At 37.4% G+C, this 27550-nt stretch overlaps 2 protein-coding genes across 5 annotated transcripts; both read left to right on the forward strand.

Annotated features, from left to right (window-relative positions):
- The first annotated feature begins 4986 nt into the window (after window positions 1-4986).
- On the forward strand, window positions 4987-8686 carry LOC120320329 (olfactory receptor 14I1-like). Of its 4 annotated transcripts, XM_039369952.1 has the most exons (3): window positions 4987-5505; window positions 5607-5723; window positions 7357-8686. In XM_039369952.1, the coding sequence occupies exon 3, from the start codon at window positions 7377-7379 to the stop codon at window positions 8313-8315; it is 939 nt and encodes a 312-aa protein (XP_039225886.1). In that variant the 5' UTR covers window positions 4987-5505; window positions 5607-5723; window positions 7357-7376; the 3' UTR covers window positions 8316-8686. The 4 variants fall into 4 exon arrangements, with proteins under 4 accessions (XP_039225886.1, XP_039225887.1, XP_039225885.1 ...); XM_039369953.1 differs by lacking the exon at window positions 5607-5723 and having other exon boundaries at window positions 7328-8686; XM_039369951.1 differs by lacking the exon at window positions 5607-5723.
- Window positions 8687-18503: 9817 nt separating this feature from the next.
- LOC120320327 (olfactory receptor 14A16-like) lies at window positions 18504-21050 on the forward strand. Its single transcript, XM_039369946.1, has 2 exons — window positions 18504-18975; window positions 19757-21050. The coding sequence occupies exon 2, from the start codon at window positions 19786-19788 to the stop codon at window positions 20701-20703; it is 918 nt and encodes a 305-aa protein (XP_039225880.1). The 5' UTR covers window positions 18504-18975; window positions 19757-19785; the 3' UTR covers window positions 20704-21050.
- Window positions 21051-27550: the final 6500 nt, after the last annotated feature.

Raw genomic sequence — 27550 nt, forward strand, 5'->3', positions numbered from 1 at the left:
AGATATGCTACAGACATGTACTATGACCATTACTGGCTTCCTAATAGTGGCATAAGGAGATGATTGAAGCCCCATTCCTTTTTGCATCAATGCTGTGCAAATTAAAAAAGAGCAAGCTTTTGATCATTGAGTGTTGCATGATTTTCCTGCAAAAACATTGTCTCTTCTATCTTTCACAGAAAAGAGAAGCACTGCCAAATTAGGTTTAAAACATAGGAATAAATCTTATACCATAGGGCAATAGATTTTGACTGAACATTACAAGAAACAGTTATTCATTTATTGAAACCAGTACAAACCATTTCAAACACTATTCTTCCCATATAAAGTATTCACCAAGTATTTGAAAACATATATTTGCTTTTATGGGAAGGAAAATATCTATAAATACTTTGTGTTCATATACTTACTGGTAAACAGTATATTTTCCTTGAAATGGAGCAACTGGGCATGGCCAACTCATCTTGGCCAATTTGCCATCACTAACTTGCCATGGTCAACTTGCTGCAGTCAACTCACCACAGGACAACTCGCCGCAGAACAAGAATTACTCTACTATCAAAGAAATGGTGGAATAGAACTATTAAAGGAAGGATGCCAAGGGAGGGACAAAATGAAAAGTGTATGATAAAAAATAATATATATTTTTATTATTTTAAATATTTAAATTTATTTATTTATTTTATTTTATTTATGAGACTTATATACCGCTTTAAGTGCAAGCACTCTCTAAGCGGTGTACACCAGTAAGCAATGTATATATATTTTACATTGCCCCCAACAGTCTGGGTCCTCATTTTACCTACCTCGGAAGGATGGAAGGCTGAGTCAACCTTGAGCCGGTGAGATTTGAACCGCTGACCTGCTGAACACAGTCAGCTAAAGTGGCCTGCAGAACTGCACTCTAACTGCTGCACCACCTCGGCTCACAATTGAATTGTGAATTGTCCTACAGCAAGTTGTATCATGGTGAGAGGACCACAGAGAGTTGTCTCGGGGTGAATTGGCCATGGCAAGTTGGCTGTGTCAAGTTGGCCACACCCAGCATTTCAAGAAAAATATACTGTTTATCAGTAGGTATATGAACACAAAGTACTTACAGATATGTTGTGACATTTAAGCTTGTTTTTTTTCAGAGAGAGTTATTTCAAATTACTAATGCACTAATTTTCTTGGGATATCCATTATTCATCTATACTGGACTCTGTGGTACTGCAGATATACTTATAAAATATAATTTAACAGAATGAAAAAGTATTGTAATCTCATCCAACTCATAATCAGAAAAGCATGGATTTCTAGGAAATGTATTATAGGCTGTGTAATCTTTCTTCAGTGATACCTTAATGAAAACACCATTAAGTAAGATGTTGCATTGAGAGGTAATTTATCTCTTTTCTATATATCATACTTTTTCTTTGTGTGTATCAACTCTTTCATCCTTCATTTAACTCTTTATTGTAGATGTGAAAGCCATGTTATAGCACTAAAGAAACACTGTATATTAACACTGCATCCTCATAATTTAGAAAAAAAAACCTTAATTCCTATTAAATTTGAAAGGGATTCAACCTCCTAGAGGTAAGTAAAGCAGTGTTTTAGCATTAAAAAAGATTTTGGATAGAGGTGATTTTGGGGGCAGGAATATAATATTTAATTTATTAAATAATATATTAAAATGTATAAGTGTCAAGCCCCGGGGCTTGACACGAACTGGTGGGGGAAAGGGAAGGAGCAGCCAGCAGCCAGCCAACATCTGTGTACCGACCCCGTGTGCTGCCCGACACCTGAGGACCAGCCAGGCATTGGCGAGGTCGCCATACACCGCAGCTGCCTCCCCCTTGTAACTGGGCACTGGAGGAGTCCCAAAAGCCAGCTGGGCTGAAGCATCATTTAAATTGAATACAAACTATGGCGGAGTCATAATAGTTACAGATATATGCTAATCAGATTCCTTAATGAATAATAAAGAATAATAAAAATGAATAATGACATAGAAGGAAATGAAGATTTAAAATAAGAATAGTGGTGATTATTGATAAGTATAAACTATAGCAGAGGTGTTAAACTTTCAATGTCATATGATGTGTCTCAACATATTGTGACTTTTTTTCCATTGCCAGCAATGGGGTGGGCATGGTTTTGTCATGATGCATCCAGCCCAAGGGTCGGCATTTTGACAGCCCTGAACTATAGGATAATTTTCTTTTCCTTTTTAGTTTGCATTTTTAATTTTGAAACAGGTTTGAAATTGTATTTTGCAGCTTGAATTTTGTTTTGGATGAAAACAATGGTTTTTTGCTGAAAAATAGAAGGCTTCGGTAATTAGAAAGATACAACATGAGATCTGGATAGCATGGATTTCATAGTATAATGTAATCAAGGTTAATGTGGATCTTAAAAATCATAATGTTATACATATCTTGGAAATATGTACCAGATATGCATGGCTTTGAATACTGTAAAACTGAATTTGACATAGAATAGTACATAAATGATGAAAATGTGACAGCTAAAATGTATAAACCTTTACTGAAAATTAACACAGAAAAACAAATGAAATAATTTATGATGAAGTAGGATAAAATCTTTGATTACAATACACAGATGGAAAAAATGGGAAAGTATGTGATTGAAATGATTTTTCATTTACATTTACATTATATTACAATCTAAGGAGAATTTTAATAAAGCAATGTACTACTGGTATATATCACCAGAGAAATTGGAAATGCAAATTACTAGAAGGAACATTATATATATATATTTGGTGGACATATAAAAAATTCTGGAAGCAAAGACGTAGTCTGATTCAGAGGCTTGTAAAGTTAAATACACAATTTAAATTTAAGTTTTTGTTTTGTGATTGATGGAAACATGTCATAGAACTTTATTTTTATATATGAGAACTGCAGTAAGTTTATTGTATGCACAACGATGCACAACACATTACCCATACTTTAGGAATGGTTGGTGAACATGATGGAACTTGCTGTGATGGTTACATTGAGCTCTTTGATCAGATGATATGTACATATATTGCAGACAGGAAATGCCTTATTGATCTTTTACATGAAACAGACTAGCCACAAAAGGGAAATTCCAGAAACTTCCACATGTTTGACAGATTATCCACACTAGTTCCATAGAGTCAACCACTTATGTCCTCCTTTATTGTAAATTTTATATGGGAACTTGTGTCTGCTATATATCCCAACACTAACAAATATTCACAAGCTCTCAGATTTATTCTGTTTTTAGCACCCATTCTCAGACAAGAAAACTATATATCTAAAAAGTTTAGTTATACTATAGAACCAAACAGTAAAGTTATTGTATAGCTTGATGACTTAATACCTGAGTATATGTTTGTACTTTATAGTATATGTAATGACTTCTACTACTTTATTACTTTTTATATTATATATGTATATTGGGTGTGTTTATATTAACAATGATCTATGATCATAATATACATAGTTGATATATTTATGGTATACTTGATGGGATGAATTAAAATATTGTTTTTTCTTCCACTATAATGCTTATCTACATAATTTGATTTAGATAACTATATACATAATTGCAGTGAGTTATTATTAATTGGAAAACAAATAGAAATTAATTTATTTTTATCCATTTTAATGAAACTAAAATGTATTTTAATTTGAGGAAAAAAATAAAAATGTTACATTTAACCAAATATATATTGTATACTCACATACAAATATATATGAACATACTATGGGAATGACCAAGAAAAAGAAAGTATATAATATAGTAAATGAATTATGGTAAATATACTAATGTCTAAAAGAAAAATAATATGTTCCAACCTCCTCCAAAATTTTAAATGTCTTGGACTTTTATTCCTGAAGTCATCACATGTATAATTCAGACTAGTGTGCCCAGTATTCTGGACCTGGATGGTAAAGTGTTTTTCTAGACTCTAGAATCTAGCTCAACATTGACTCAAGAAAGCTGTTCAGCTGAGATTTAATCTATAGAAGTGCCTGAGGTTTAATGCTGAGGACTGCACCTAAACATCCAGCTCATTAAAGGAAGCTGGCATTTGTCAATCCACTTCATGGTCCATTGTTTAGTTCCCTTTTTCTATTTTTTCTTTTCAATGGAACTATAGCATACATCATCATCATCATCATCATCTTCATCACCATCATTATCATTATCATCAATATCATCATCATAATCCTTATCCTATACCATATAACTTGAACCATTATAATTAATATATAAAATGAACCATTTATATTAGGCTTGCATTCAGAGGGCCATGGAGGAAATAGATTATCTGAAACGTTTTCAGTTGGAATTCAGACAAGTGGTACATTACTATGGCAGCTTTGATCACGTTTGTCAATGATTTGTGGCAAGTTTGGAATAGGGGTAATGCTTGATCTCCCAGCAGCCTTTAGTACTATTGACCTACTAGACTAATTTAGGTAATTAGGAATGCAAGGAGCACTATTGTGCCATGATTCTTCTCCTTCCTCCAGACCTGGTTCCAAATGATGTTGGTGAGAGGGAAGTAGTAGACCAGTTGCTCCCATTTTTATACTAGAAGGCCTTACTCATGGGCACTCACACTTTAAACACATAATGGTTGCATCCTGATCTACATGGGATTGACTTTGAGGACCTTCATAAGCTTCAATTGATTCAGAATACAATGGTACAGGTTGTTAGGTGTGCAGTTCATTGTATCCACATTGCAACAAAACTGTACAACCTGCACTGGCTCCCAATAGGTTTCTGGGAACAATTCACAATGTTGGTTTTCACTTTTAAAGTCCTACATACTATAGCGCCAGGTTATTTGCAGTACTTGCTGGTATTCCCATTGATAAGTGATGCAACATTACATGTTGATTGCTGGCTTTTTTGCTTCAGCCAACAAGGGAACAAAAAGACCCAAACACCTCCCCACTAGTAATCAACACCCAGATGAGCATAGATAAATTCCAAGAGTAACATCAGACTAACATCCATGAACTGGAAGGAACTGCCAAACAAGCTAACAGCAAAAAGTTCACCAAAGAACTTCCATGACCTGCCAACACTGACAGGGCAAGTCACTAGAATATAAACTGAGAGAGACCCCTTCCTTTCTAATTAGCATTGATAATGTTACTTAGTTTGGATAATGAAATGTCTGCAAGGAAACGAAGCTCAAGAGCATCAAGGACCCCTAAAGGGTTATCTAGTGATTATACAACAAATTGAACAATGATGTCCAGGGAAATAGTCATTTAACATAATTAGAAAAGAAACATAAATCAATGCTGTCAAATAAATATTCTTCTACTGATATTCATATTTGAAAGAAGAAACTAGTCATGTTACCACAATATGGCAGACTTGGATATAGCATTTTCTTGAGAATGGAACACAGATTAAAAAAAACAGTAGTTAAGGTTATGCATATTAGAGAATTAATTTACTTTCAAGTGAGAAATTTAAATAAAGAGGAACCTAGAGAGTTCAGTAAGTATGAAGTGTTTGTGCAGATTTATATATTAAAGTTGTAAATGTCTGCTGGACCTTTTGTTAATCTAATTTTATATGTGAATTATTTAATCAAGCAGTAAATTATTTATGCTTGACCATAAGCAGAATATCTAAAGCAAAGAATCCTTTGATTTTAAAGAAGGAAGAATGAATTAATACTGCAGAACTTCATGCATGAGACAGATTTCTCAAAGGTATTTACTTTTTCCTCCCATTAATTGAAGAAAGAAGCTTTATATACATAGAATTTGGTTGTTTACGGGATGACCAAAACATCTAATTTGATTTTGCTCATCTTGAATTAAAATTTGGAGCAACCTAAGCTTACAAGATGTTCTGCTTGATGATGAGAGAATAGAAGGCAAAAAATAATCTTAGTGATACTGAATGTTTTTAAAAAGTTGTCTACTTTATTAATTATATAAGAATAATGAAATAGTTCAATAAAAATTGAGATCTCTTATGTAAAGAATTGGCCTAAGCAAAATGATTAGCAGATATTTCAATTGACATCACTGAGACATATCCTAAGATCCACAATTTTTATTAGTAATACATTTTCCCCAGAGAACTAATTGTATTTGTTTCCCTTAAATCTTACTATCTTGTCTCAGTATGGGATGGAAGGGAGGTGTTTTTAGGAGAGATGAATGAAATAAGAAAAGAAGCAGTTTGGTCTATAGGTTAAGGCACTAGGCTATAACATGGAAGACTGTGAGTTCTAGTCCGATCTTAGGTATCAAAGCTAATTGGGTGACTTTGGGCTAGTCTCTCTCTCTCTCTCTCTCTCTCTCTCTCTCTCTCTCTCCCTCTCTCTGTCTCTGTCTCTCTCTCTCCACCTCACAGGGTTGTTTTTGTGTAGAAAATAGGAGGAAGAAGTTATGTCTTTTTGAATTATTTATTACAAAAAATAATAAAGATAGGAGAAAATTAAATAAATACCTAAAATACTATAGGTAGAAACTATGAGTATATACAGTTAGCAGAGTTATACAAAATTTGAAGGTATTCCCGGTTGCCCAGCTAAAGCAAGCAGGCACAGATTGGAGAGCGGCAATAAAATAAGATGGCCAAAGTGGAAATTTACTTTAGTAACAAGAATCATTTAAATGCATGGGAAAAGACAATAATAAATCATTCCTTTATCTTACCAAGAAAACCGCATAATATATAAAGTGATATCATTTAAAAAGTGATTGACAATATAGTACCAGGTGATGGGCCCTTCAACTCAGTATTCAGCATGTTATGAGAAAAAGCTCAGGATTAATTGGAGATTTTATTTGTCTCCTTTTATTTGTCTCCTGATGCTAGCTCAACAGTACAATCTTAAATATAAATATTCCTGTGAATTTAGCAAAATATTTTACTCATTGTTTTGGTTAAATCAGATGCCAAAAGCATTACAATGTTGTTAGCTGTCATAACACTAGTTCTTTCTCTCCGTCTCTCCTTGTTGGAATCTGTCTGACTGTCTATCTATCTATCATCTATCTATCTAACATTATTTTTTTGCTTATATCTAATTAATAAAGGATAATGCTTTCTCTCCCCTTTTTAAAAGAGAAAAATGTTTTACCTCCTCAGAATCATACATTAGATGCTGCTTAATTTATTAATTCAGATATCTGCTTATTTGTCATCAATACTTTTAAGTCAGTATGAGAGTGCTGAGAGATTTTTTTTAAACTTCTTGTGAGTCATTATATATTACCAATGCAGTAAGAAAATTATAGTTATTCAGTAGCTGAAAGTAAAGATACAATTTTGGTTGTCACTTATATTCTCATTAATTCAGAGTATCAAGAACAGTTTTTCTCTCTACAGACTACTTACACAAGAAAGGAATGGATAATCAAAGTTTTGTTACTGATTTCCAACTCTTAGGATATTCTGATATTCTGGCACTTCGCATTTTAACATTTGGAGGATTTTTGCTTATCTATCTGGCTGCATTGATTGGAAACCTTCTCATGATAACTGTTGTAATTCTCAACCCTCATCTTCAAACACCAATGTATTTTTTCCTAGTTAATTTAAATATTGTTGATCTAAGTTTCATTTCAGTCACTGTTCCAAAAGCTATGGCTAATTCAGTGATAAATACCAGGAGGATATCATATTATGCATGCATGGCACAAGTCTTTTTCTTTTTTTGGGCAGGAGCATCAGAGTTCTTGCTCCTGACATTGATGGCCTATGATCGCTATGTTGCTATATGTAATCCATTGAATTATGTGAAAGAAATGAACCGGGAGACTTGTTTGAAAATGGCCACCAGTGCATGGATCTTTGGATTTTTTGATGCATCACTAAACACAGCTTGTACTTTTACTATCACATTCTGTTCCAACAAAATCAACCAGTTCTTCTGTGAAATCCCACAGCTCCTGAAGCTTTCATGTTCCAGTTCCTCCTATCTCATTGAACTTGGGCCCCTTGTATTTACTGTGTTAATATGTGTAGGCTGCTTTAGTTTCACAGTTATCTCTTATGTGTACATCTTTAGAGCTGTTTTTATTATTCCTTCTGTGGAAGGAAAGAAAAAAGCTTTTTCAACTTGTCTGCCCCACTTGGCTGTGCTCTGCTTGTTCTACTTTACTGGAGTCTATGCCTGTTTGGGAACAATGTTCAGAACCTCATCAGGGTTGGATCTGCTACTTGCAGTTTTGTACTCAATGGTCCCTCCTTTCATGAACCCCATCATTTACAGCATGAGAAACAAAGAGATCACAACAGCACTTTGGAAGCTCTCACATAAAACAAGAAATATGATTTCAGTTTAGATATCTGATTCCATCTTTTAAAATACAAATCAAAATAAAGGTAGTTGATTAAACTCCAATTAACTTAACAGAAGATGTTACCAGTCACTAGCAAATTGTAATGATGCCAGACCATATGCACTGTAGTTTGTAAGGATAAGAACTCAAACAGATGCTTTGTATAAGACATGTTGCCAAGGAAAGGGAGGGAGCTCATAAGGGCAGAATCGGGAGAAAAAGAAGAAATATATTCCTCATGATTAGGGACAAGAATTTTGATAGAATAAGAATAATAGGAATCCATCCTGCATAAAACTTAAACATGAAAGGAAGTACAACCAGGAGCATCTTTATTGTGGGGTTACATTAAACAGAATCTTGCAAAAATGAAAGTATTTCTCCTGTCCTCTTTTACAGTTTCTGGAAAACTAGAGAGGATCCCTTCTGAAAAGTTTCCCATCTTTCCCCTCCACTTGTGGTCGAAGCTGCTTCTTATCTGACTATTACCTAGGCTTTGGTACATCCTCTTGTCTCCCATTCCCTTATGTGATCACAAGGTTAGAGGATTGGCACAAATATACTGCTCCTTGTTTGATCTGGGCCAGTTAATTCGGTGTTCTTCAAGACTGGGAACCTAACTCAGCAAGATACCAGGAAGACTGTGGAACTGAAGATGAGGAAGAAACAAAGTAAAGGGACATAGTTAAAAGCCTTGAGTGGAACTTTGCAGTTTCAAATCCAATTCTGCAAAGGATATTGACCCTGCCCCTATGTCTGATGCATTGTTCAGTTTCCTTCTCTATTTTTTTCTTCTTCAGCAAATATCAGTATCATCTTCATCTCCATCAGCATTACCATCATCATCCTCATCCTCTGCAAAATAGCTTTATGATTAAAACAACTAATTTATAAAAATTAAAAGATTTTTTTTTAAAAATCTGCCCATTTTAGGAACAATTAAGCAGTGGAACAGCTTGCAGTCAGAAGTTGTAGATGATTCTTAAGAAGAGACTAAACAGTTTGTTGTCTGAAATGGTATTGGGTCTCCTGCTTGAGCAGATGGTTGGATTAGAAGACCTCCATTGTCCCTTCCAGCTCTATTCTGATTGATTGAGTGATTGAATGAGTGATTGATGAAGACAGTTAATTTTTCATTTAATTTGGGTTATGATGCAAAAGGAGTTTTGCAGCCCAGTTCATCTTTCAGAATGAGTTTCATTATAATTCCCATCATCTTTGTGAGTTGCAACTATTGAGCATGCTTTATTGAATAATAAATATTATATTCACAACCCAATATGAGAGTAGGTGGTTGGAGAAGATGTGCTTGACTTAGTGTGCAAGAGAGCAACTGCTAGGATAACAACGCAAAAATGAATTCTCCTCCATGGTGGAATGATCATATATGAATCCTCAGTGAATTCAACTGAAATGCTGCTATTATTACTGCAGTATCTACATAATTAGTCTTAACATGACCAATACAATAGCCAATTTTTTTTTGAGACTGCATTAAAAATGAAGGAAATCAACCCTGACTGTTCTTTTGAAGGACAGATACTGGAGCTAAAGCTCAAATACTTTGGCTGCCAAATGAGGGGGGAAAAAGACTCATTAAAAAAGACCCTTATGTTGAAAAGATCGAAGGCAAAAGAAGAAGGGGATGGCAGAGGATGAGATGATTAATTAGTGTCATCAATGCAATAAACATGAATTTGGACAAACATTGGAAGACAGTGGGGATGGTATGCTATGGTTCATGGGGTCATGAAGAATCAGAGACTACTTAGCAATTGAACAACAATAACAAGTGAAAATGAGGAAACTACAAATACAAATGTGATATGTCTGTCAGTTGGAGATGGATCACTAATCTTATTTATTTTATTTTATTTTTCTTTAATTATTTTAGTATGTTGACATTTGATCACAATTGGTTTGATCCTACTATTAATTTTATTATATACAAAGTAAATATATGCATTTATTTTTTTCCTTTTTTTATTAAAAGTTTTACAAATTCAACACATTATAACCCAAACACCTTCCACCCCTTCCCCCCTCCCCCACTTTCCAGAGCTAATTACAGGGTAAAAAAATAAACAAACATAATCTAACTAACATAACCCGACTATACTATCAATCAAATCCATAACACACTTTAACTCCTTTTCAAAACAAGTATTAACAAACTAAAAACAATAATAATAATATAATTAAACCATAATATTAAAAATAATATAAATTCAACCATATTGAACTATTAAAAATAATCTAAAATCTATTCATAAGCAAGATAATACTTTTCAGTCTCATATTTCTTTTGAATATAATCAATCCATCTTCTCCAAACCGAAATATATTTTTCTTGTGAATGGTCCTTCAAATAGGCAGAGATTTTCGCCATTTCTGCTAAATTAGACACCTTAACTATCCATTCTTCCATAGTAGGCAAAGAGTTTTTCTTCCAATATTGCCCCACAAGTAATCTTGCAGCTGTTATAAGATTCAGCATCAAATCAATTTCTTTGACATCAAAATCTACAATAAAACCCAGCAAAAATAATTGCGGAGTAAACTTTATCTTTCTCTTAAAAATCTTTTGAATATTCCACCAAATGTTAATCCAAAAAGCTTTTATATCTCTACAAGTCTATCAAATATGAAAATATGTTGCGTCTAAGCTTCCACATCTCCAACATTTGGGCTGTAAATTAGGATGCATGCGGGACAACTTTTGGGGATCCAAATGCCATCTATAAAACATTTTATAAAAAATTTCTCTTAAATTTTGCGCTTGAGTAAATTTTACATTTCTTACCCAAATTGTCTCCCATGTATCCAATAAAATTGGCTCCTGAATATTTTGAGCCCATTTAACCATACAATCTTTAACTAACTCAGTTTCAGAATCCAATTCTATTAAAACATTATAAATTCTCTTTATATGAGCTCGAGTTTGGTCTTTAATCTGTTTTACCAAATTCACATCCTCTAAAGTAATACCAACCTTTTGATCTATACTCCACCTCACTAACAATTGATTATACTGAAACCAAGAGTGTACAATATTTCCTTGCTTCAACTCACCTAGAGATTTTAATTGCCAGTCCTTCCCTTCCAAACTAAGTATTTCCTTATAAGAAATCCTATCCAAATTCACTCCTCTACATACCCCCTCTATAATGTGTCTGGGAATCCCCCAATTGGAATTTTATAATTCAACTTATAATAATATTTCTTCCAGACACGTAATAAAGCATTTCTTAAAATATGAGATTTAAAAACCTGATCCACCTTTTTGTCATAAATTAAATATGCATGCCATCCATATAATAAATCCCATCCCTCAAGAAAAAGAATATTTTTATTTGTTAAGTTAAGCCAGTCACTAATCAATGTTAACGCCACCGCATCATAATACAATTTTAGATTAGGCGCCTTGAGTCCTCCTCTCTCCTGTGCATCTTGTATAATCTTAAACTTAACTCTTGGTTTTTTTCCCTGCCCAAATAAACTTGTTAATCCCCTTCTGCCATTCCTCCAAATTAGCATCTTTTTTTAAAATAGGTATCATTTGGAACAAAAAAAGAAACTTTGGAAGAATATTCATTTTAACTGCTGAGATTCTCCCCAGTAAAGATAACTGTAATTTTTTCCAATCATTTAAATCCTTTTGCACTTTTACCCATAATGTCTCATAATTATTTTTATACAATTTAACATTAGAAGCTGTAATGTATACTCCTAAATATTTAACCTTTCTCACTATTTCAAAACCTGTTAATTTAGCCAAAGTATCCTTTTCCTTCATAGACATATTTTTCGATAATATTTTAGTCTTATTATTATTTACCTTAAAACCAGAAACCTTCCCATACTGAGTTAAAATTTCAACCAGATACCTAACCGAGTCTATCGGTTGAGATAATGTCACAACCAAATCATCAGCAAAAGCTCTCAACTTATAATCATTCTTATTTATTTTTATTCCCTTTATTCTAGATGGTTCTCGAATTTTAATAAGTAAAATCTCGATTGTTAAAACAAATAACAATGGGGACAAAGGACATCCCTGTCTAGTGCCCTTTTCAATGTTAAATGCATCTGTTAATCCACCATTAATTATAATTTGTGCAGATAGTTATAATAATAATAATAATAATAATAGTAAAGTTGGAAGGGACCTTGGAGGTCATCTAGTCCAACCCCCTGCTCGGGCAGGAAACCCTACACCATTTCGGACAAATGGCTGTCCAGTCTCTTCTTAAAAACTTCCAGTGTTGGAGCATTTACTGCTTCTGGAGGCAAGCTGTTCCACTGATTAATTGTTCTCACTGTCAGGAAGTTTCTCCTTAGTTCTAGGTTGCTTCTCTCCTTGATTAGTTTCCACCCGTTGCTTCTTGTCCTGCCTTCAGGTGCTTTGGAAAATAGCTTAATTCCCTCTTCTTTATGGCAGCCCCTGAGATATTGGAATACTGCTATCATGTCCCCCCTTGTCCTTCTCTTCGTTAAACTAGACATACCCAATTCTCGCAACCGTTCCTTATATGTTTTAGCCTCCAGTCCCCTAATCATCTTTGTTGCTCTTCTCTGTACTCTTTCTAGAGTCTCAACATCTTTTTTACATCGTGGTGACCAAAACTGGATGCAGTATTCCAAGTGTGGCCTTACCAAGGCATTGAAGAGTGGTATTAATACTTCACGTGATCTTGATTCTATCCCTCTGTTAATGCAGCCTAGCACTGTGTTGGCCTTTTTGGCAGCTGCCGCACACTGCTGGCTCATATTTAAGTGATTGTCTACTAGGACTCCGAGGTCCCTCTCACAGTTACTACTATTGAGCATGGTGCCACCTATGCTGTACTTGTGCATTTGGTTTTTCTTGCCTAAATGTAGAACCTTGCTTTTTTCACCATTGAATTTCATTTTGTTAGTTAGTGCCCAGTGTTCAAGTCTGTCCAGATCCTTCTGTATCTGAAGCCTGTCTTCTGGAGTGTTGGCTATTCCTGCCAGCTTGGTGTCATCTGCAAATTTGATGAGTTCCCCATCTATCCCTTCATCCAAATCGTTGATGAAGATGTTGAAGAGTACTGGGCCCAGAACAGAGCCCTGGGGCACCCCACTACACACTTCCCTCCATATAGATGCAGTTCCATTGAGGACCACTCGCTGAGTACGGCCGGTCAGCCAGCTACGGATCCATCTGGTGGTGGTTCTGTCTACCCCACATTTTTCTATCTTGTCAAGTAGTAGGTTGTGATCTACTTTATCAAATGCCTTACTGAAGTCCAAGTAAATTATGTCCACAGCATTCCTCTGATCCACTAATTTTGTCACTTGGTCAAAGAATGCAATAAGATTTGTCTGGCATGATCTATTTTTGACAAACCCATGTTGGCTTTTAGTAATGACTTTGTTTGCCTCTAGGTGTTCGTTGATTCGTTGTTTGATTATCTTTTCCAGGATCTTCCCAGGTATTGAGGTCAGGCTGATAGGTCTGTAATTTCCTGGATCCATTCCTTTTCCTTTTTTGAGTTGTTGATATATAGCCTTAAGAGCATACAAAAATTTATCCCCAAAATTCATTTTCTCTACTTCTCTCAATAAAAATTGCCAATCTAATTGATCAAAAGCTTTTTCAGCATTCAAAAATATCAAAGCTGCAGGTATTTGATTATTCTTTTCCAAGTACTCAATTAGATTAACAATTTGTCTTACATTATATTTCATGTATCTTCCAGTTATAAACCCAGATTGGTCACTATGTATCAAATGCTTCAAAACTTGCATTAATCTATTTGCCAATATTTTAGAAAAAATCTTATAATCTGTGTTCAAAAGAGATATAGGTCTAAAATTTATAGGTTGAGTCAAGTCTTGGTCCTCCTTTGGGATCAATGATATAAAGGCCCTTCTCCAAGATGGAGGTACCTCTTCTCCTAATAGAATATTATTAAAAAGTTCCTTCAGTGGTTCTATCATTTCTTCAGATAACATTTTATAATAAATTGCTGTTAATCCATCTGTACCTGGAGCCTTACCAACCTTTAATTGCTTAATTGCCCAAATGATCTCTTCAGAAGTAATTAAACCATTCATCTCATCTCGTTGATCATTTGAAAGTCTCGGGAAATGTGCTTTCTGTAAATACTTTTCTATATCTGAAACTTGTATACTTTCATTAGCATATAGCTTTGAATAAAAATCTAAAAAACTCCTTTTAATCAAATTTCGTTGATATACTTCTTTTCCTTTATAATTTATTTTCTCTATAATCCTTGATTTCTGTTTCTTTCGTAGTTGGTAAGCCAACCACCTACTGGGTTTATTTGCATTACAAAATATATTATGTTTCATATACTGCAAATTAATTAACATATTAATTGCTCCTAAAGCAAAGTTATAGAAACCTTTGAACTATTGTCCAGTGGATTTAAAATAAGAGCCATCTCCTTATGTTTAATCTGTTCTTCCAACTCTTTACGTTTCTGCATCTGTTTTCGCCTATATGCATTATTCATATGAATCAAAACCCCTCTCTTATATGCTTTACTAGCATCCCATACCATTGGCATCAAAGTATCCTTATACATATTCAAAAGAAAAAAATCCTTTAAGTAAACTCTACATTTCTGTAAATTCCTCTCATGTCTAAATAAATTTTCATTCAATCTCCAAGTCCTTCTATTCCCATCTTCAGTAGATAACTCCAACCATACAGGGCTATGATCTGAGAATGTTCTAGGGAATATCTTGGCATTCTTTACTTTGGAAAAGAAATCATTAGTGATTTTAAAAAAGTCAGTTCTGGAGTACGATTTGATGCCTGTCTGAAAAAAAGGTAAAGTCTCTTTCTTCAATATTCCATTCTTGCCAGATATCTCTAAGTTCCAAATCATCGTTCAAATCAAAAAAACAAAACAAAACAAAACAAAAACCTTTAGGTAATTTTGCATGATTAGGAGATTTAAAAGAACCCTTCTTGTCTTTACTTGATTCTAAAACACTATTCCAATCTCCTATCATAATAATTGATTTATAATCCAATTGAATTAATTTCTGATGTATCATCTTATAAAAGTATTTATGTTGTTGATTAGGAGCATATAATCCAATGATAAGACATCTCTTACCATTTAATAATAAATCAATAATAACATATCTTCGTTGTGGGTCAGAATCAATTAACTTCGGTGATAAATCTTTCTTCGCATAAATTACTCCTCTTCCTTTTTTCTGCAGAGCAGGGGCTGAAAAATGTACTCCCAGCTGGGAGTTAATCAAATTTGTTTTAGATCGTGGAGATGGTGGTGCACCTGCTTTAAGAACAGAAGCATAAAAATCTCTTGCTTTTAAAATTGTATTAAGTCTGTAATGTGTCCCAACGTAGTTCACCACTATTCCAACAGGTACATCCCATCTAAACTGAATCTGTTGTTTCTTCAGCTCCTCAGCCAAAAAAGCAAAGTCCTTTCTTTTTCTGAGAATTTTTGAGATATTTCATTCAAAATTATAACATCTTGAGTTGCAATTTGAAATCTCCGCTTGTAAAAAGCCTGTATAATTTCATTACAAAGTGATCTTCTGGAAAAATAAATAACCACATCTCTTGGTAAATTTCTCTGCCTCGCAATCCATGAATTAACCCTAAAAAATTTTTCTATATCTTTCAACATTTCTTCAGGTTCACATCCCAAATTGGAGGCTAATTCTGCAGCAATTTCTTCTTTCAGATTCTCTTGCACATTCTCCTTCAACCCTCTTATCTGCAAAGCAAATTCCATATCTCTATAATATTTTTTTTTCCAATGAGTTCAGGTAAGTGCCTACTATACAGAATAGAATAGAATAGAATAGAATAGAATAGAATAGAATAGAATAGAATAGAATAGAATAGAATAGAGCTGGAAGGGACCTTGGAGGGACATTCTTCATATGTTTTAATCTCCAGGCCTTTGATCATCTTAGTTCCTTTTCTCTGAAATTTTTCCAAACTCTCAACATCTTTTTTGTGATATAGTGACCAAAATTGGCTGCAATATTCCAGGTGTGGTCTTACTAGGGTTTTATAAAGCGGTATTAATACTTCATGTGATCTTGATTCTATGCCTCTGTTTATACAACCCAAGATTGTATTAGCTTTTTTGGCTGCTGCTACACACTGCTGGCTCATGATCAAGTGATTATCCACTAAGACTCCAAGGTCCCTTTCACAGTTACTGTTTTTAAACCAAGTTTCACCCAGTCTGTACTTGTACCTTTGATTTTTCCTGCCTAAATGTAAAACTTCTGTACATTGAAACTCATTTCATTTTATTAGGCTCATTGTTCAAGTTTGTCAAGATCTTTTTGGGTCCTGAGTTTGTCTTCTGGGGTGTTGGCTACTCCTGTCAGTTTGGTGCCATCTGCAAATTTGATGAGTCCCCCTTCAATTCTCTCATCTAAGTCATTTATGAAGATATTTGAAGAGTACATGGCCTAAGAAGGAACCTTGTCATGCCCCAGTGCTTACTTCTCTCCATGTGGATATTGTGCCATTGAGAACTATTTGTTGAGTACAGTTTGCCAGCCAGCTACATATCCATCTGCTGGTGATGTTGTCTATTCCATCTTTTTCTACCTTACCAGGGAGTAGGTTGTGGTCTATTTTATCAAATGTCTTACTGAAATTTAAGTATACTACGTCCACAGCATTTAGCTGGTCTATTAATTTAATCACTTTATCAAAGAATGAAATAAGATTGGTTTGGCATGATCTGTTTTTAACAAACCCATGCTGGCTATTAGTGATAACTTTGTTTGCTTCTAGTTGTTTGCAGATCTGTTTTTGACTACTTTTTTAGGATCTTCCCAGGTATTGATGCTAAACTGATTGGTCTGTAGTTTTCTGGGTCTGTTTTTTTTCCTTTCTTGAAGATGGGAACCAAATCAGCCCTTTTCCACTCCTTGGGTATTTCCCCAGTGCTCCAGGATTTATGAAAGATGTGGTGTAATGGTTCTGAGATAACATCTGCCAGCTCCTTCAGAATATATATGGGATATAATCTTTTGGGTCCTGGTGATTTATATTCATCAAGGTCGGATAAGTATTCTCTTACCATGCTTCTTGGTTGTTTTCCACTTTAGGGTTTTCATCCATGGTATCTTTCCTAGGTTCTCTCTGAGTTTGTTAAAGTCGGCTCTTTTGAAGTTTAAGACACTGGTTGGATTGTTTTCTATTGCTAAAGTTTGCATTATATTAAATTTCAGTATGATGTGGTCACTTTCACCCAAGGTTCCAGCAATTCCCTCTTTAACGTCTTCTCTATTAGTAAGGATTAAATCCAGTATAGCTTTATGCCTAGTTCCCTCCTCCATCTTTTGGGTAACAAAGTTGTTGGCTAGCTTGGTTAGGAATCTATTTGATCTCCCCTTTGCTACAGAGTTTGTCTCCCAGTTGATATCTGGATAGTTGAAGTTTCCTATTACTACTGTGGTATGCTTCCTACATACATTTGTTAACTGGTTGGCAAAGAGTTCATCTATTTCTTCTGATTGGTTGGGTGGCCTGTAAGATAAACCTATGGTAATGTCACTTTTTTTCTTTTATATTGACCTATATGCATTCTGGAGAGATTTTATCTTTGATCATGTGCATTTCAGTAGATATGTAGTGTTCTCTTACATATAGTGCAACTCCGCCTCCTCTTTTTGTAAACCTGTTTCTTTTGAACAATTTGTATCCATCCATCAGTCCATTCCATTCATGGGTTTCATCCCATCAGATTTCTGTAATGCCTACTATGTCGTACTCTCCCTTGCTTCTAGTTCACCCATTATTATTCATTTATAATTCACCCATACATTATTTCACAACTCCTAGCTATACCTGAAATGGTATAGGGTCTTCTGCTTGAGCATGGGGTTGGACTAGAAGACCTCCAAGGTCCCTTCCAGCTCTATTCTGATTGATTACTCCTTATTTCACTAGCATAACCAACTTGCCAAATAGTTTATGCTGAAATTTATAAATTCATGTTACCACTGAGCATTGTATCTGAGCAGGGAATTGGAATTATGTTCATAGTTCAACAATATACCTAAAGTCCTTTAGAGAAATTGAACTACACCAAGGATGCCATAAAGTGTCCTCCAGGGATACTGAAACAGAACTGACAAACTCTATACCTGTAATTCTTTAAACATCTATCTTCCTTACCTGCAAAATGTATAACATGCAAAAGATTTCTGCTTCTGCATTACACTATTCATGTCTTTATGGAATACCTTACAGAAGGGAAAACAGATTTCATTATCTTAAGAAAGCATTCTTGTTGTAGCTGATTTGCTCTGTAAACCTTTCATGTGATTTTTTCATCAGTTATCTTATATAGTCAAATAGCCAGATATCCAATAGCCTAAACTTTGTTTTCATGCTTGTCTGCAGTTTATCTAGATGAATCACGCAAAACAAACCTTTAAATCTTTTTTGATATTTTATTTTTATTGCCCTCTGGACATTACAGCTTTTATGCACATCTGATTCTATTTTATTTTATTTATTGAGCATATGTGTATGTATATGATCAACATAATGCAGTTCTCCAAGGAAGAAACTCCAAACATCTCAATCTAAAGGATATGGATGAAACTTCTTCCACTTCTTATGCATTTCCACTAACAATTAAATTTGATTAAGGTCAGTCAGCTTTTTCTCAGCTAAATGGGTGTTAAATAGCAGCCAGATTCCATAGTACTGCTTTCCTGCTTTCAATCCTTTCCACATCATCCTTCCCCCCCCCCCTACTTTAATAATGTCAGTTGATCCTCTTTTCTGAAATGGATTTTTGAGAAGAAACCAACTCATTGAAAGAATAAGAAAAAAATAGTAATAAATATTGTACAATTGCAACATGATTGAAACTAGTCTTTGCCAATTTAATGAAAACTATTTTTTACCAGTGCCAAACTAAAACATTGAAAGCTATGGACAACAAATAAAAACTAGAATATAGAACTCAAACATTACGAATATGAATTTACAGACATAATTATAAAGATTTTTCAGGAGTAGCAGGATTTGATTATGATGTTAAGACTCTGGACTTGTAGTTAGTCAAATTAATGATTAAGATATTTATGATTATATTAGTTTTGATGAACAATGGAATCAATAGGGATCATATGTTGTAAATATAATATTTCTTGTTCATAAGAGTCTTTTTTAAAAAAAATGCAATAAATGAACTTAACAAATTGTCTGACATTATGTTATGCTTGTTAAGTCCACTATAGTTAAATCTATCTATTAAATTTACATCTGAACTTTATACCTTGGAATAAACAGAAAAAGACACCTGAACTTCTTTGAACTATATTACAATAATCTTTTACTGCAAACTTTCTTAATAACAGTTTTTCTGAAGAGATTTTTTTTTCTGTAAAATTTAGTAGCAATTTTCTTCTCCCTTCCTTTCTAGAAATCACAATATATCCTTCTGCCTAAATAATGTCCAATGAAAGCATGATAACATATTTTGTATTTGTTGGTTTCTTTGATGTTGCAGAGTGGCAGAATTTCTATGCTTTGGTATTTTTTCTAATTTATATTTCATGTGTGATGGGGAATCTACTTATCATGATCATAGTAATTCTCAATATTCACCTTCATACCCCAATGTATTTTTTTGTCCTTAATCTATCAGTTGTTGACCTGGGATATATCACAGTCACCATCCCCAAAGTCATAGCCAACTCCTTAATGAGAACAAGGGTAATCCTCTATTCTCACTGCGCTGCCCAAATATTCGCCTCAGTTCTCTTTGCAGCATCTGAATTTCTTCTACTGACAATTATGGCCTATGATCGTTATGTTGCTATTTGCCATCCACTTCAATATGAAACTTTAATGGGCCCACACAGATGTATCCAAATGGCAAGCTGTGCATGGATGGTTGGCATTCTAACAGCAACATTGCACACTGGTGCCACATTTGCAAACACTTTTTGCTCCAATGTGATCAACCAGTTTTTTTGTGAAATCCCACAATTGCTCAGGCTCTCTTGCTCTGATATGTATCTCATTGAAATTGGGGCTATGGTATTCACTGGCAGCTTATATTTAGCCTGTTTTGTTTTCATTGTTAATTCTTATGGACAGATCTTCAAAGCTATAGTAAGAATTCTCCCTGTACAAGGTAGGCAGAAGGCCTTCTCTACCTGCTTGCCTCACCTCATTGTGGTTTCCGTGTTCTTCTTCTTTGGCATCTTTGCTTACTTACGGTCAATCAACAGGATTCCATCTCAGATGGATTTAGTGGCTGCTATAGCCTACTGTGTGGTGCCACCATGCATGAATCCAGTGATATATAGCATGAGGAATACAGATATCAAGCAGGGAATGTGCAAACTCATTGCCTGGAGATAATGGGACATTTTTAAAGAGTAAATGCAGTTTACAGATAGCATGTGCATAGTTATGTATATATTTAAAGGCTAAAAGAAACATCCCAATATTGTTTCAGTAAGAGTGTAATCCATTTAAGGCAATGAAATGTGTTAGATGAAAATCTGCAAGGAGTTCAGTTCTGTATTAGAATTGTATTAATGCTATTCTGTAAATAATTGTTCTAATATAAGAGTCTTCTTGAGAACTGTATAGTCTATATATGATTATACAATACTGTATATGGATTTCTTTGATGACCTTGTTCACATGTAGTTTTGGTAGTCTTATGTGATGTTTATAATTATTCTTCCTTTTTCACAATTAAAAAAAACTAAACCTATCTGAACATGTGTCAATTTTGCTTTGACATTTGAAAATGAATGTTGCTATGTTCTTAATATAAACAAAGAAATTGAATGTTTTTGACATATTCAGACATGCCAGATGTAAATCTTCAAAGTCTGTCTAGTGCAGGGGTGTCAAATACAATTTAATTGAGGGCTGCATCAGCATTGGAGTTGCCCTCGGGGAGCCGGGTGGGTGTGTCCAGGGTGGGTGCGGTCTACTGGGTGGGTGTGGATGAAGTGGGTGTGGCCTACTGGGTGGGCATGGCCAGTTCTACATTGTTTGTGTCAATGGGGCCTATGGGGCCTGGGCAGGAGTGGGATAGATCTGAGGGTCTCTGCAGAAGGGGGTGTGACCAGGACAAGTGCCAAGGAATGGTCCACTGGGGGAGCCTCACTGTGCCTCTCAGGCCATTTGGGGGGGACTGGATCGTGGTATGGGCTGCCTGGAGCCCTGGGCAGCAGAGGTCAAATGCCCAGCCTGGCCCTCGAGCACCCGCAGCACCAAGCCCAGCCCCACTTCCCCAAAGGGGTGCTCAGCTAACTTACCTCCTCCTCAAAGCTGCTGCATTCCCTCTGCATGGGAGGAGACCTGGCTTTGTATCCAAAGCTTCCTTAGCAATAGGATGGGAGACCCCCAGGATAGGCCAGGAGGAGGGGGCAAGGGGATGGTGAAAGGGCAGCAGGGCAAGATTAAGGCAGGACTTCCCTCACACCCTCCCTCTCCTTCTTTCCTTCTTTCTTTCTTTCCTTCCTTCCTTCCTTCCTTCCTTCCTTCCTTCCTTCCTTCCTTCCTTCCTTCCTTCCTTCCTAAGTACAGAGTGGTGGGAAAATATTTGAGATGAGGGAGGGAGAAAAACAGGCAAGAAATGCAGCTGGGGAAGTGTCACCCTTCATGAGGAATGAAGAAATGCACCATTACCTGGAAGTGGCCAGCAAATGGCCCTCACCTACTTCACATATCTGGTTTGGTGGGCTCTGGGGGAGGGGATGCCATGAGCAGCATGAGAGTCAATGTTACCTGTGCAATGCCACACAGCCCCCAGCCTGTCCGGTCTCAGCAGGCAGCAAGGTTCTCTCCTCACTGCACTGAGAGGCTTTAGACAGATGGCGCGAATCTGAAAACAAGCACGATGCTGCCCAGCCCCCAGCCTGCCCAGTTTCAGCAGGCAGTGGGGGACTCTCCTCATAGCATAGAGAGGCTGAGCCAGGTGGTACAAAGCTTGCCAGCTTTGCACCTTGCTGCCTGCTGAAACTGGGCAGGCTGTGGGCTAGGTAGCATTGCACTTCTCATCAGATTTGTGCCACCTGGCTCAGTTCTTGGTGCTGTGAGAAAAACATCCCGTTACCTGCCGAAACCCCTCCCCCAGAGCTCATCAAGCCGGAGATGTGAAGTAGGTGATTCCTGGCCACTTCCAGGTGACGGTGCATTTTTTCATTCCTCACAAAGGGTGACACCTCCCCAGCATACACCTAGGGGGCTGGGCCGATGTGGCAGGGGATGTTCCTTGCTGTTTCCATCAACCGGCATGTGGACCTACGTCTTGCATATGTAATGTTAAGAGCATGGACCATGGGTGGTCAGCCTCCCAGAAAGAAATGATTTAACACCACAATATGCCTTCTAGAGAGAGAGGTGGTGGAGGAGAAGAGCCCTGAACGTGCCCAGATAGGGAGTAATCAACAACTGAGCAACCTTCTGAATACGGGAGTGTGTGCTCATCCCCAACGGGTGAAAGAATGTATTGACATCAGAGAGCCAATTGCCAAAGGCTCGGATGTCTCTCCATGCCCTGTGGGGGGCCTTGTAAGAACTCTGTCTTGTACTAGCACCCGGACGCAGAGTGATCATGAATGGAAGGGTTGCAACATCACCCCCACCCCCATTGGTGACTCCGCGACTAAGGCTACTTCCTCGAAAATGTGCTCTCACTTTGGGGATGCAAGAGAATGGCGGGAGGACGAAGAGGTGATTATTTACAACTTTAGAGCCTCTACACGCTCCCAAAAACAATCAAGAGGAATGATCCCCCCCCCGTGGAAACACACAAGGAGAGGAAAGCCGAGAACCGGAAGACCCCCCTTCTCTCCCCTTGAGGATGATCACACACTCCCAAAGAACGGGGAAATGGATGAATGGTGGAGAGGGTGTGACCCCTACACTGAAGACTCTATGTGGGGATGCAGCAGCCAACTTGAGGGTGCTACAGGAATATACCCAGAGATGTGTTCCACGTTGGTGGTCCGATTGCCCCAATGGGGGCCATGGATAGACTCCAGCGATGCCGCTAAAAACATTCCCATCGATGAGAGAACGAAGGGGAAAGTTAGCGAGAGAGCACTGGGGAATGGGGGTTATGATGAGATAATTACAACGAAATCCCGTAGCATAGGGAAAGGCAATGAGGATGCAACTGTGAAAAGGGGCCATGGAAAGAGGGAAGGTGGGAGGAGAACGCCAATGGGAAAGAAGGTGAGGAGAGTAAACAGCGAAAGGATGCACAACGTATGTCTGGCCATATGAAACTGAGGAGTTCTCTTAGCTTACGGTTACATGAGGAGGGGAGAAAGGGTGGTGACATGGATACAAGCAAGAAATGCAAGGTAACAACGGCTAACAATACAGAGATTATGATCAAAACACAGGTGGATTGGTTGCGACCTGTGATGAGGGCTAGGAGCCAGGCACAAAGAGCGCCATATCCATAAACAGCTTCCCCATTGACTGGAAGTTACCCTGACAATGCTGGCAGTAGCCAGCGAAAGCTTGGCATTTTATCCTATTAAAATTTTTATAGTTTTATATATATATATATATATATATATATATATATATATATATATATATATATATATATATTTGTTTTCTGAGGTTTTCGTGGGTATTTGTATGTAGGTCTTTGGTTGTTCAGGTTTTCTCCAGCGTAAAATTGGAAGTGTCTTGGCGACGTTTCGACGAAGTCCCATTCGTCATCTTCAGGCTGGTGTTTTCAGCTTCGTGCTTTGAGCACAATTGCTGCTCAAAGCACGAAGCTGAAAACATCAGCTTGAAGATGACAAATGGGACTTCGTCGAAATGTCGCCAAGACACTTCCAATTTTACGCGGAAGAAAACCTGAACAACTGTAGGTCTTTGGTTGTTCGGGTTTTCTCCCGCGTAAAATTGGAAGTGTCTTGGCGATGTTTCGACGAAGTCCCATTCGTCATCTTCAGGCTGGTGCTTTCAGCTTCGTGCTTTGAGCAGCAATGTGTGGTCTTAGCTGTTTCTTCCTTTTAACTGCCAGTGGGGGTATGAACTGATTGGGTGGGAGCTTGGCTGTGTTCTGATTGGGTGGAGGTGTGTTCTGAATGGTTAGGGGCTTGGCTGTGCTCTGATTGGCTGGGGGAGTGTTCTGTTTGGTTGTGCTCAGGTTAGTCTGAGTTGCAGAGGGGTTTGAGATTTTGGGCTGCCTTGTTATTTTTTGGCTTCACGTTCGTGGTCGTGCTTCTTCTTCATGGAGGGTGTCAGTTTGCTTCATGTATGGATTGGAGGGGTTTAAATTGGCTAATAATGCAGCTGTGGTCTGGCTTCTGGTTTGTGGTCGTGCCTTGTCATCGGTGTGGCTTTGGGTTTGTTTTTTGCTTGGATGTGTGGTGGTGACCTCCTGTGTGGTGTTTGTGAGTGTGGGTCTGGTATCATTTTTTGTGTTAGGGAATCATTTGTCAATAAGGGCGGGTTTCCAAATGGCTGGTAGGCGGGAGGTATCATCTCGCTTGTTCATGCTGTGTGGGCGTTTTTCTATCTCGATGGCTTCTCTGATTATTCTGTTATTAAAATGTTCACTTTTGGCAATGGTTCTGGTATTTTTAAAGTCAATTTCGTGTCCTGTGGCTTTAAGGTGTTGGACCAGGGAAGATGTTGGTTCCTCTTTTTTGACTGAGTTCTTATGTTCTTCAATGCGTGCACTTATTCTTCTGTTGGTTTGTCCGATGTATGTGGTGGGACAAGTGGTGCATGAAATTTCGTATATTCCTTGATTTTCTAATTCAATTTTATCTTTGGGGTTTCTAAGGATGGTGGATATTTTTCTGTTTGTGCAGAATGCTGTTTTGATGTTGTGTTATGGAGGATCTTATTAATTCTGTCTGTGGTGCCTTTTATGTATGGGAGGAGGGCTTTGCGTTTTCTTGTTCTTTGTCTTGGATTTTAGTGGGGGTTTCTTTTTGGATTAGGTTTGTAATCTTATTTCTATGGAATCCATTGGATGTTAGTACATTGGTGAGAGTGTGTAGTTCGGGTTTTAGGTGTTGTTTGTCAGCTAAGCATTTTGTTCTGGAGATGAGTGTCTTGGCTACAGAGTTGATCTGTACTGGGTGGTGGTGTGAGAGAGCGTGCAGATAGCGGTTTGTGTGTGTTTTCTTCTGGTAGATGGTGTGTCCTAGGGAGCCATTGGATTTCTTGTAGACTAAGACATCCAGGAAGGAAAGTTGGTTGTTAGCTTGTGTTTCCATGGTGAACTGTATTTTGGGGTGTAGGCTGTTGAGGTGTGTGAGGAAGTTGTCCAGTTTTTCTTTCCCATGTGGCCAGATTATGAAGGTGTCGTCTACATATCTGAGCCAGAGTTTGGGTTTGTGATCCGATTTTTCTAGAGCTTGGGTTTCAAAGTGTTCCATGTAGAGGTTGGCAATGACAGGTGAGAGGGGTGATCCCATGGGTGCTCCTTCTGTTTATTTGTATTTTTGTAATCAACAACTGAGCAACCTTCCGAATACGGGAGTGTGTGCTCATCCCCAATGGGTGAAAGAACGTATTGACATCAGAGAGCCAATTGCCAAAGGCTCGGATGTCTCTCCATGCCCTGTGGGGGGCCTTGTAAGAACTCTGTCTTGTACTAGCACCGGACGCAGAGTGATCATGAATGGAAGGGTTGCAACATCACCCCCACCCCCGTTGGTGACTCCACGACTAAGGCTACTTCCTCGAAAATGTGCTCTCACTTTGGGGATGCAAGAGAATGGCGGGAGGACGAAGAGGTGATTATTTACAACTTTAGAGCCTCTACACGCTCCCAAAAACAATCAAGAGGAATGATCCCCCCCCCGTGGAAACACACAAGGAGAGGAAAGCCGAGAACCGGAAGACCCCCCTTCTCTCCCCTTGAGGATGATCACACACTCCCAAAGAACGGGGAAATGGATGAATGGTGGAGAGGGTGTGACCCCTACACTGAAGACTCTATGTGGGTATGCAGCAGCCAACTTGAGGGTGCTACAGGAATATACCCAGAGATGTGTTCCACGTTGGTGGTCCGATTGCCCCAATGGGGGCCATGGATGGACTCCAGCGATGCCGCTAAAAACATTCCCATCGATGAGAGAACGAAGGGGAAAGTTAGCGAGAGAGCACTGGGGAATGGGGGTTATGATGAGATAATTACAACGAAATCCCGTAGCATAGGGAAAGGCAATGAGGATGCAACTGTGAAAAGGGGCCATGGAAAGAGGGAAGGTGGGAGGAGAACGCCAATGGGAAAGAAGGTGAGGAGAGTAAACAGCGAAAGGATGCACAACGTATGCCTGGCCATATGAAACTGAGGAGTTCTCTTAGCTTACGGTTACATGAGGAGGGGAGAAAGGGTGGTGACATGGATACAAGCAAGAAATGCAAGGTAACAACGGCTAACAATACAGAGATTATGATCAAAACACAGGTGGATTGGTTGCGACCTGTGATGAGAGCTAGGAGCCAGGCGCAAAGAGCGCCATATCCATAAACAGCTTCCCCATTGACTGGAAGTTACCCTGACAATGCTGGCAGTAGCCAGCGAAAGCTTGGCATTTTATCCTATTAAAATTTTTATAGTTTTATAAATTTCCTGGTTTTCGTATATTTTATGATTTTATATATATATATATATATATATATATGGTGAGAATAAAATATGATCACCAGGAAAAGTTAAAACATTAAAAGTTTTAATATAAAGCAGAAGTTTTAAATAAAAACATTAAAAGTTTTAAAAGATTAGCAACCTAGCTTTCGTTGGCTCCTGCCAACTTCATCAGGGCGTACACAAATCATGCTTCTATTTTTAATATCCTTTTTAATATATATGTAGGTCTTTGGTTGTTCGGGTTTTCTCCCGCGTAAAATTGGAAGTGTCTTGGCAACGTTTCGACGAAGTCCCATTCGTCATCTTCAGGCTGGTGTTTTCAGCTTCGTGCTTTGAGCAGCAATGTGTGGTCTTAGCTGTTTCTTCCTTTTAACTGCCAGTGGGTGTATGAACTGATTGGGTGGGAGCTTGGCTGTGTTCTGATTGGGTGGAGGTGTGTTCTGAATGGTTAGGGGCTTGGCTGTGCTCTGATTGGCTGGGGGAGTGTTCTGTTTGGTTGTGCTCAGGTTAGTCTGAGTTGCAGGGGGGGTTAAGATTTTGGGCTGCCTTGCTATTTTTCGGCTTCGCGTTCGTGGTCGTGCTTCATCTTCATGGAAGGTGTCAGTTGGC

The sequence above is a fragment of the Crotalus tigris genome, unplaced genomic scaffold, assembly GCF_016545835.1.
Source record: "Crotalus tigris isolate CLP2741 ecotype Arizona unplaced genomic scaffold, ASM1654583v1 scf7180000021329.220372, whole genome shotgun sequence".
NCBI classification, from domain to species: Eukaryota; Metazoa; Chordata; class Lepidosauria; order Squamata; family Viperidae; genus Crotalus; species Crotalus tigris.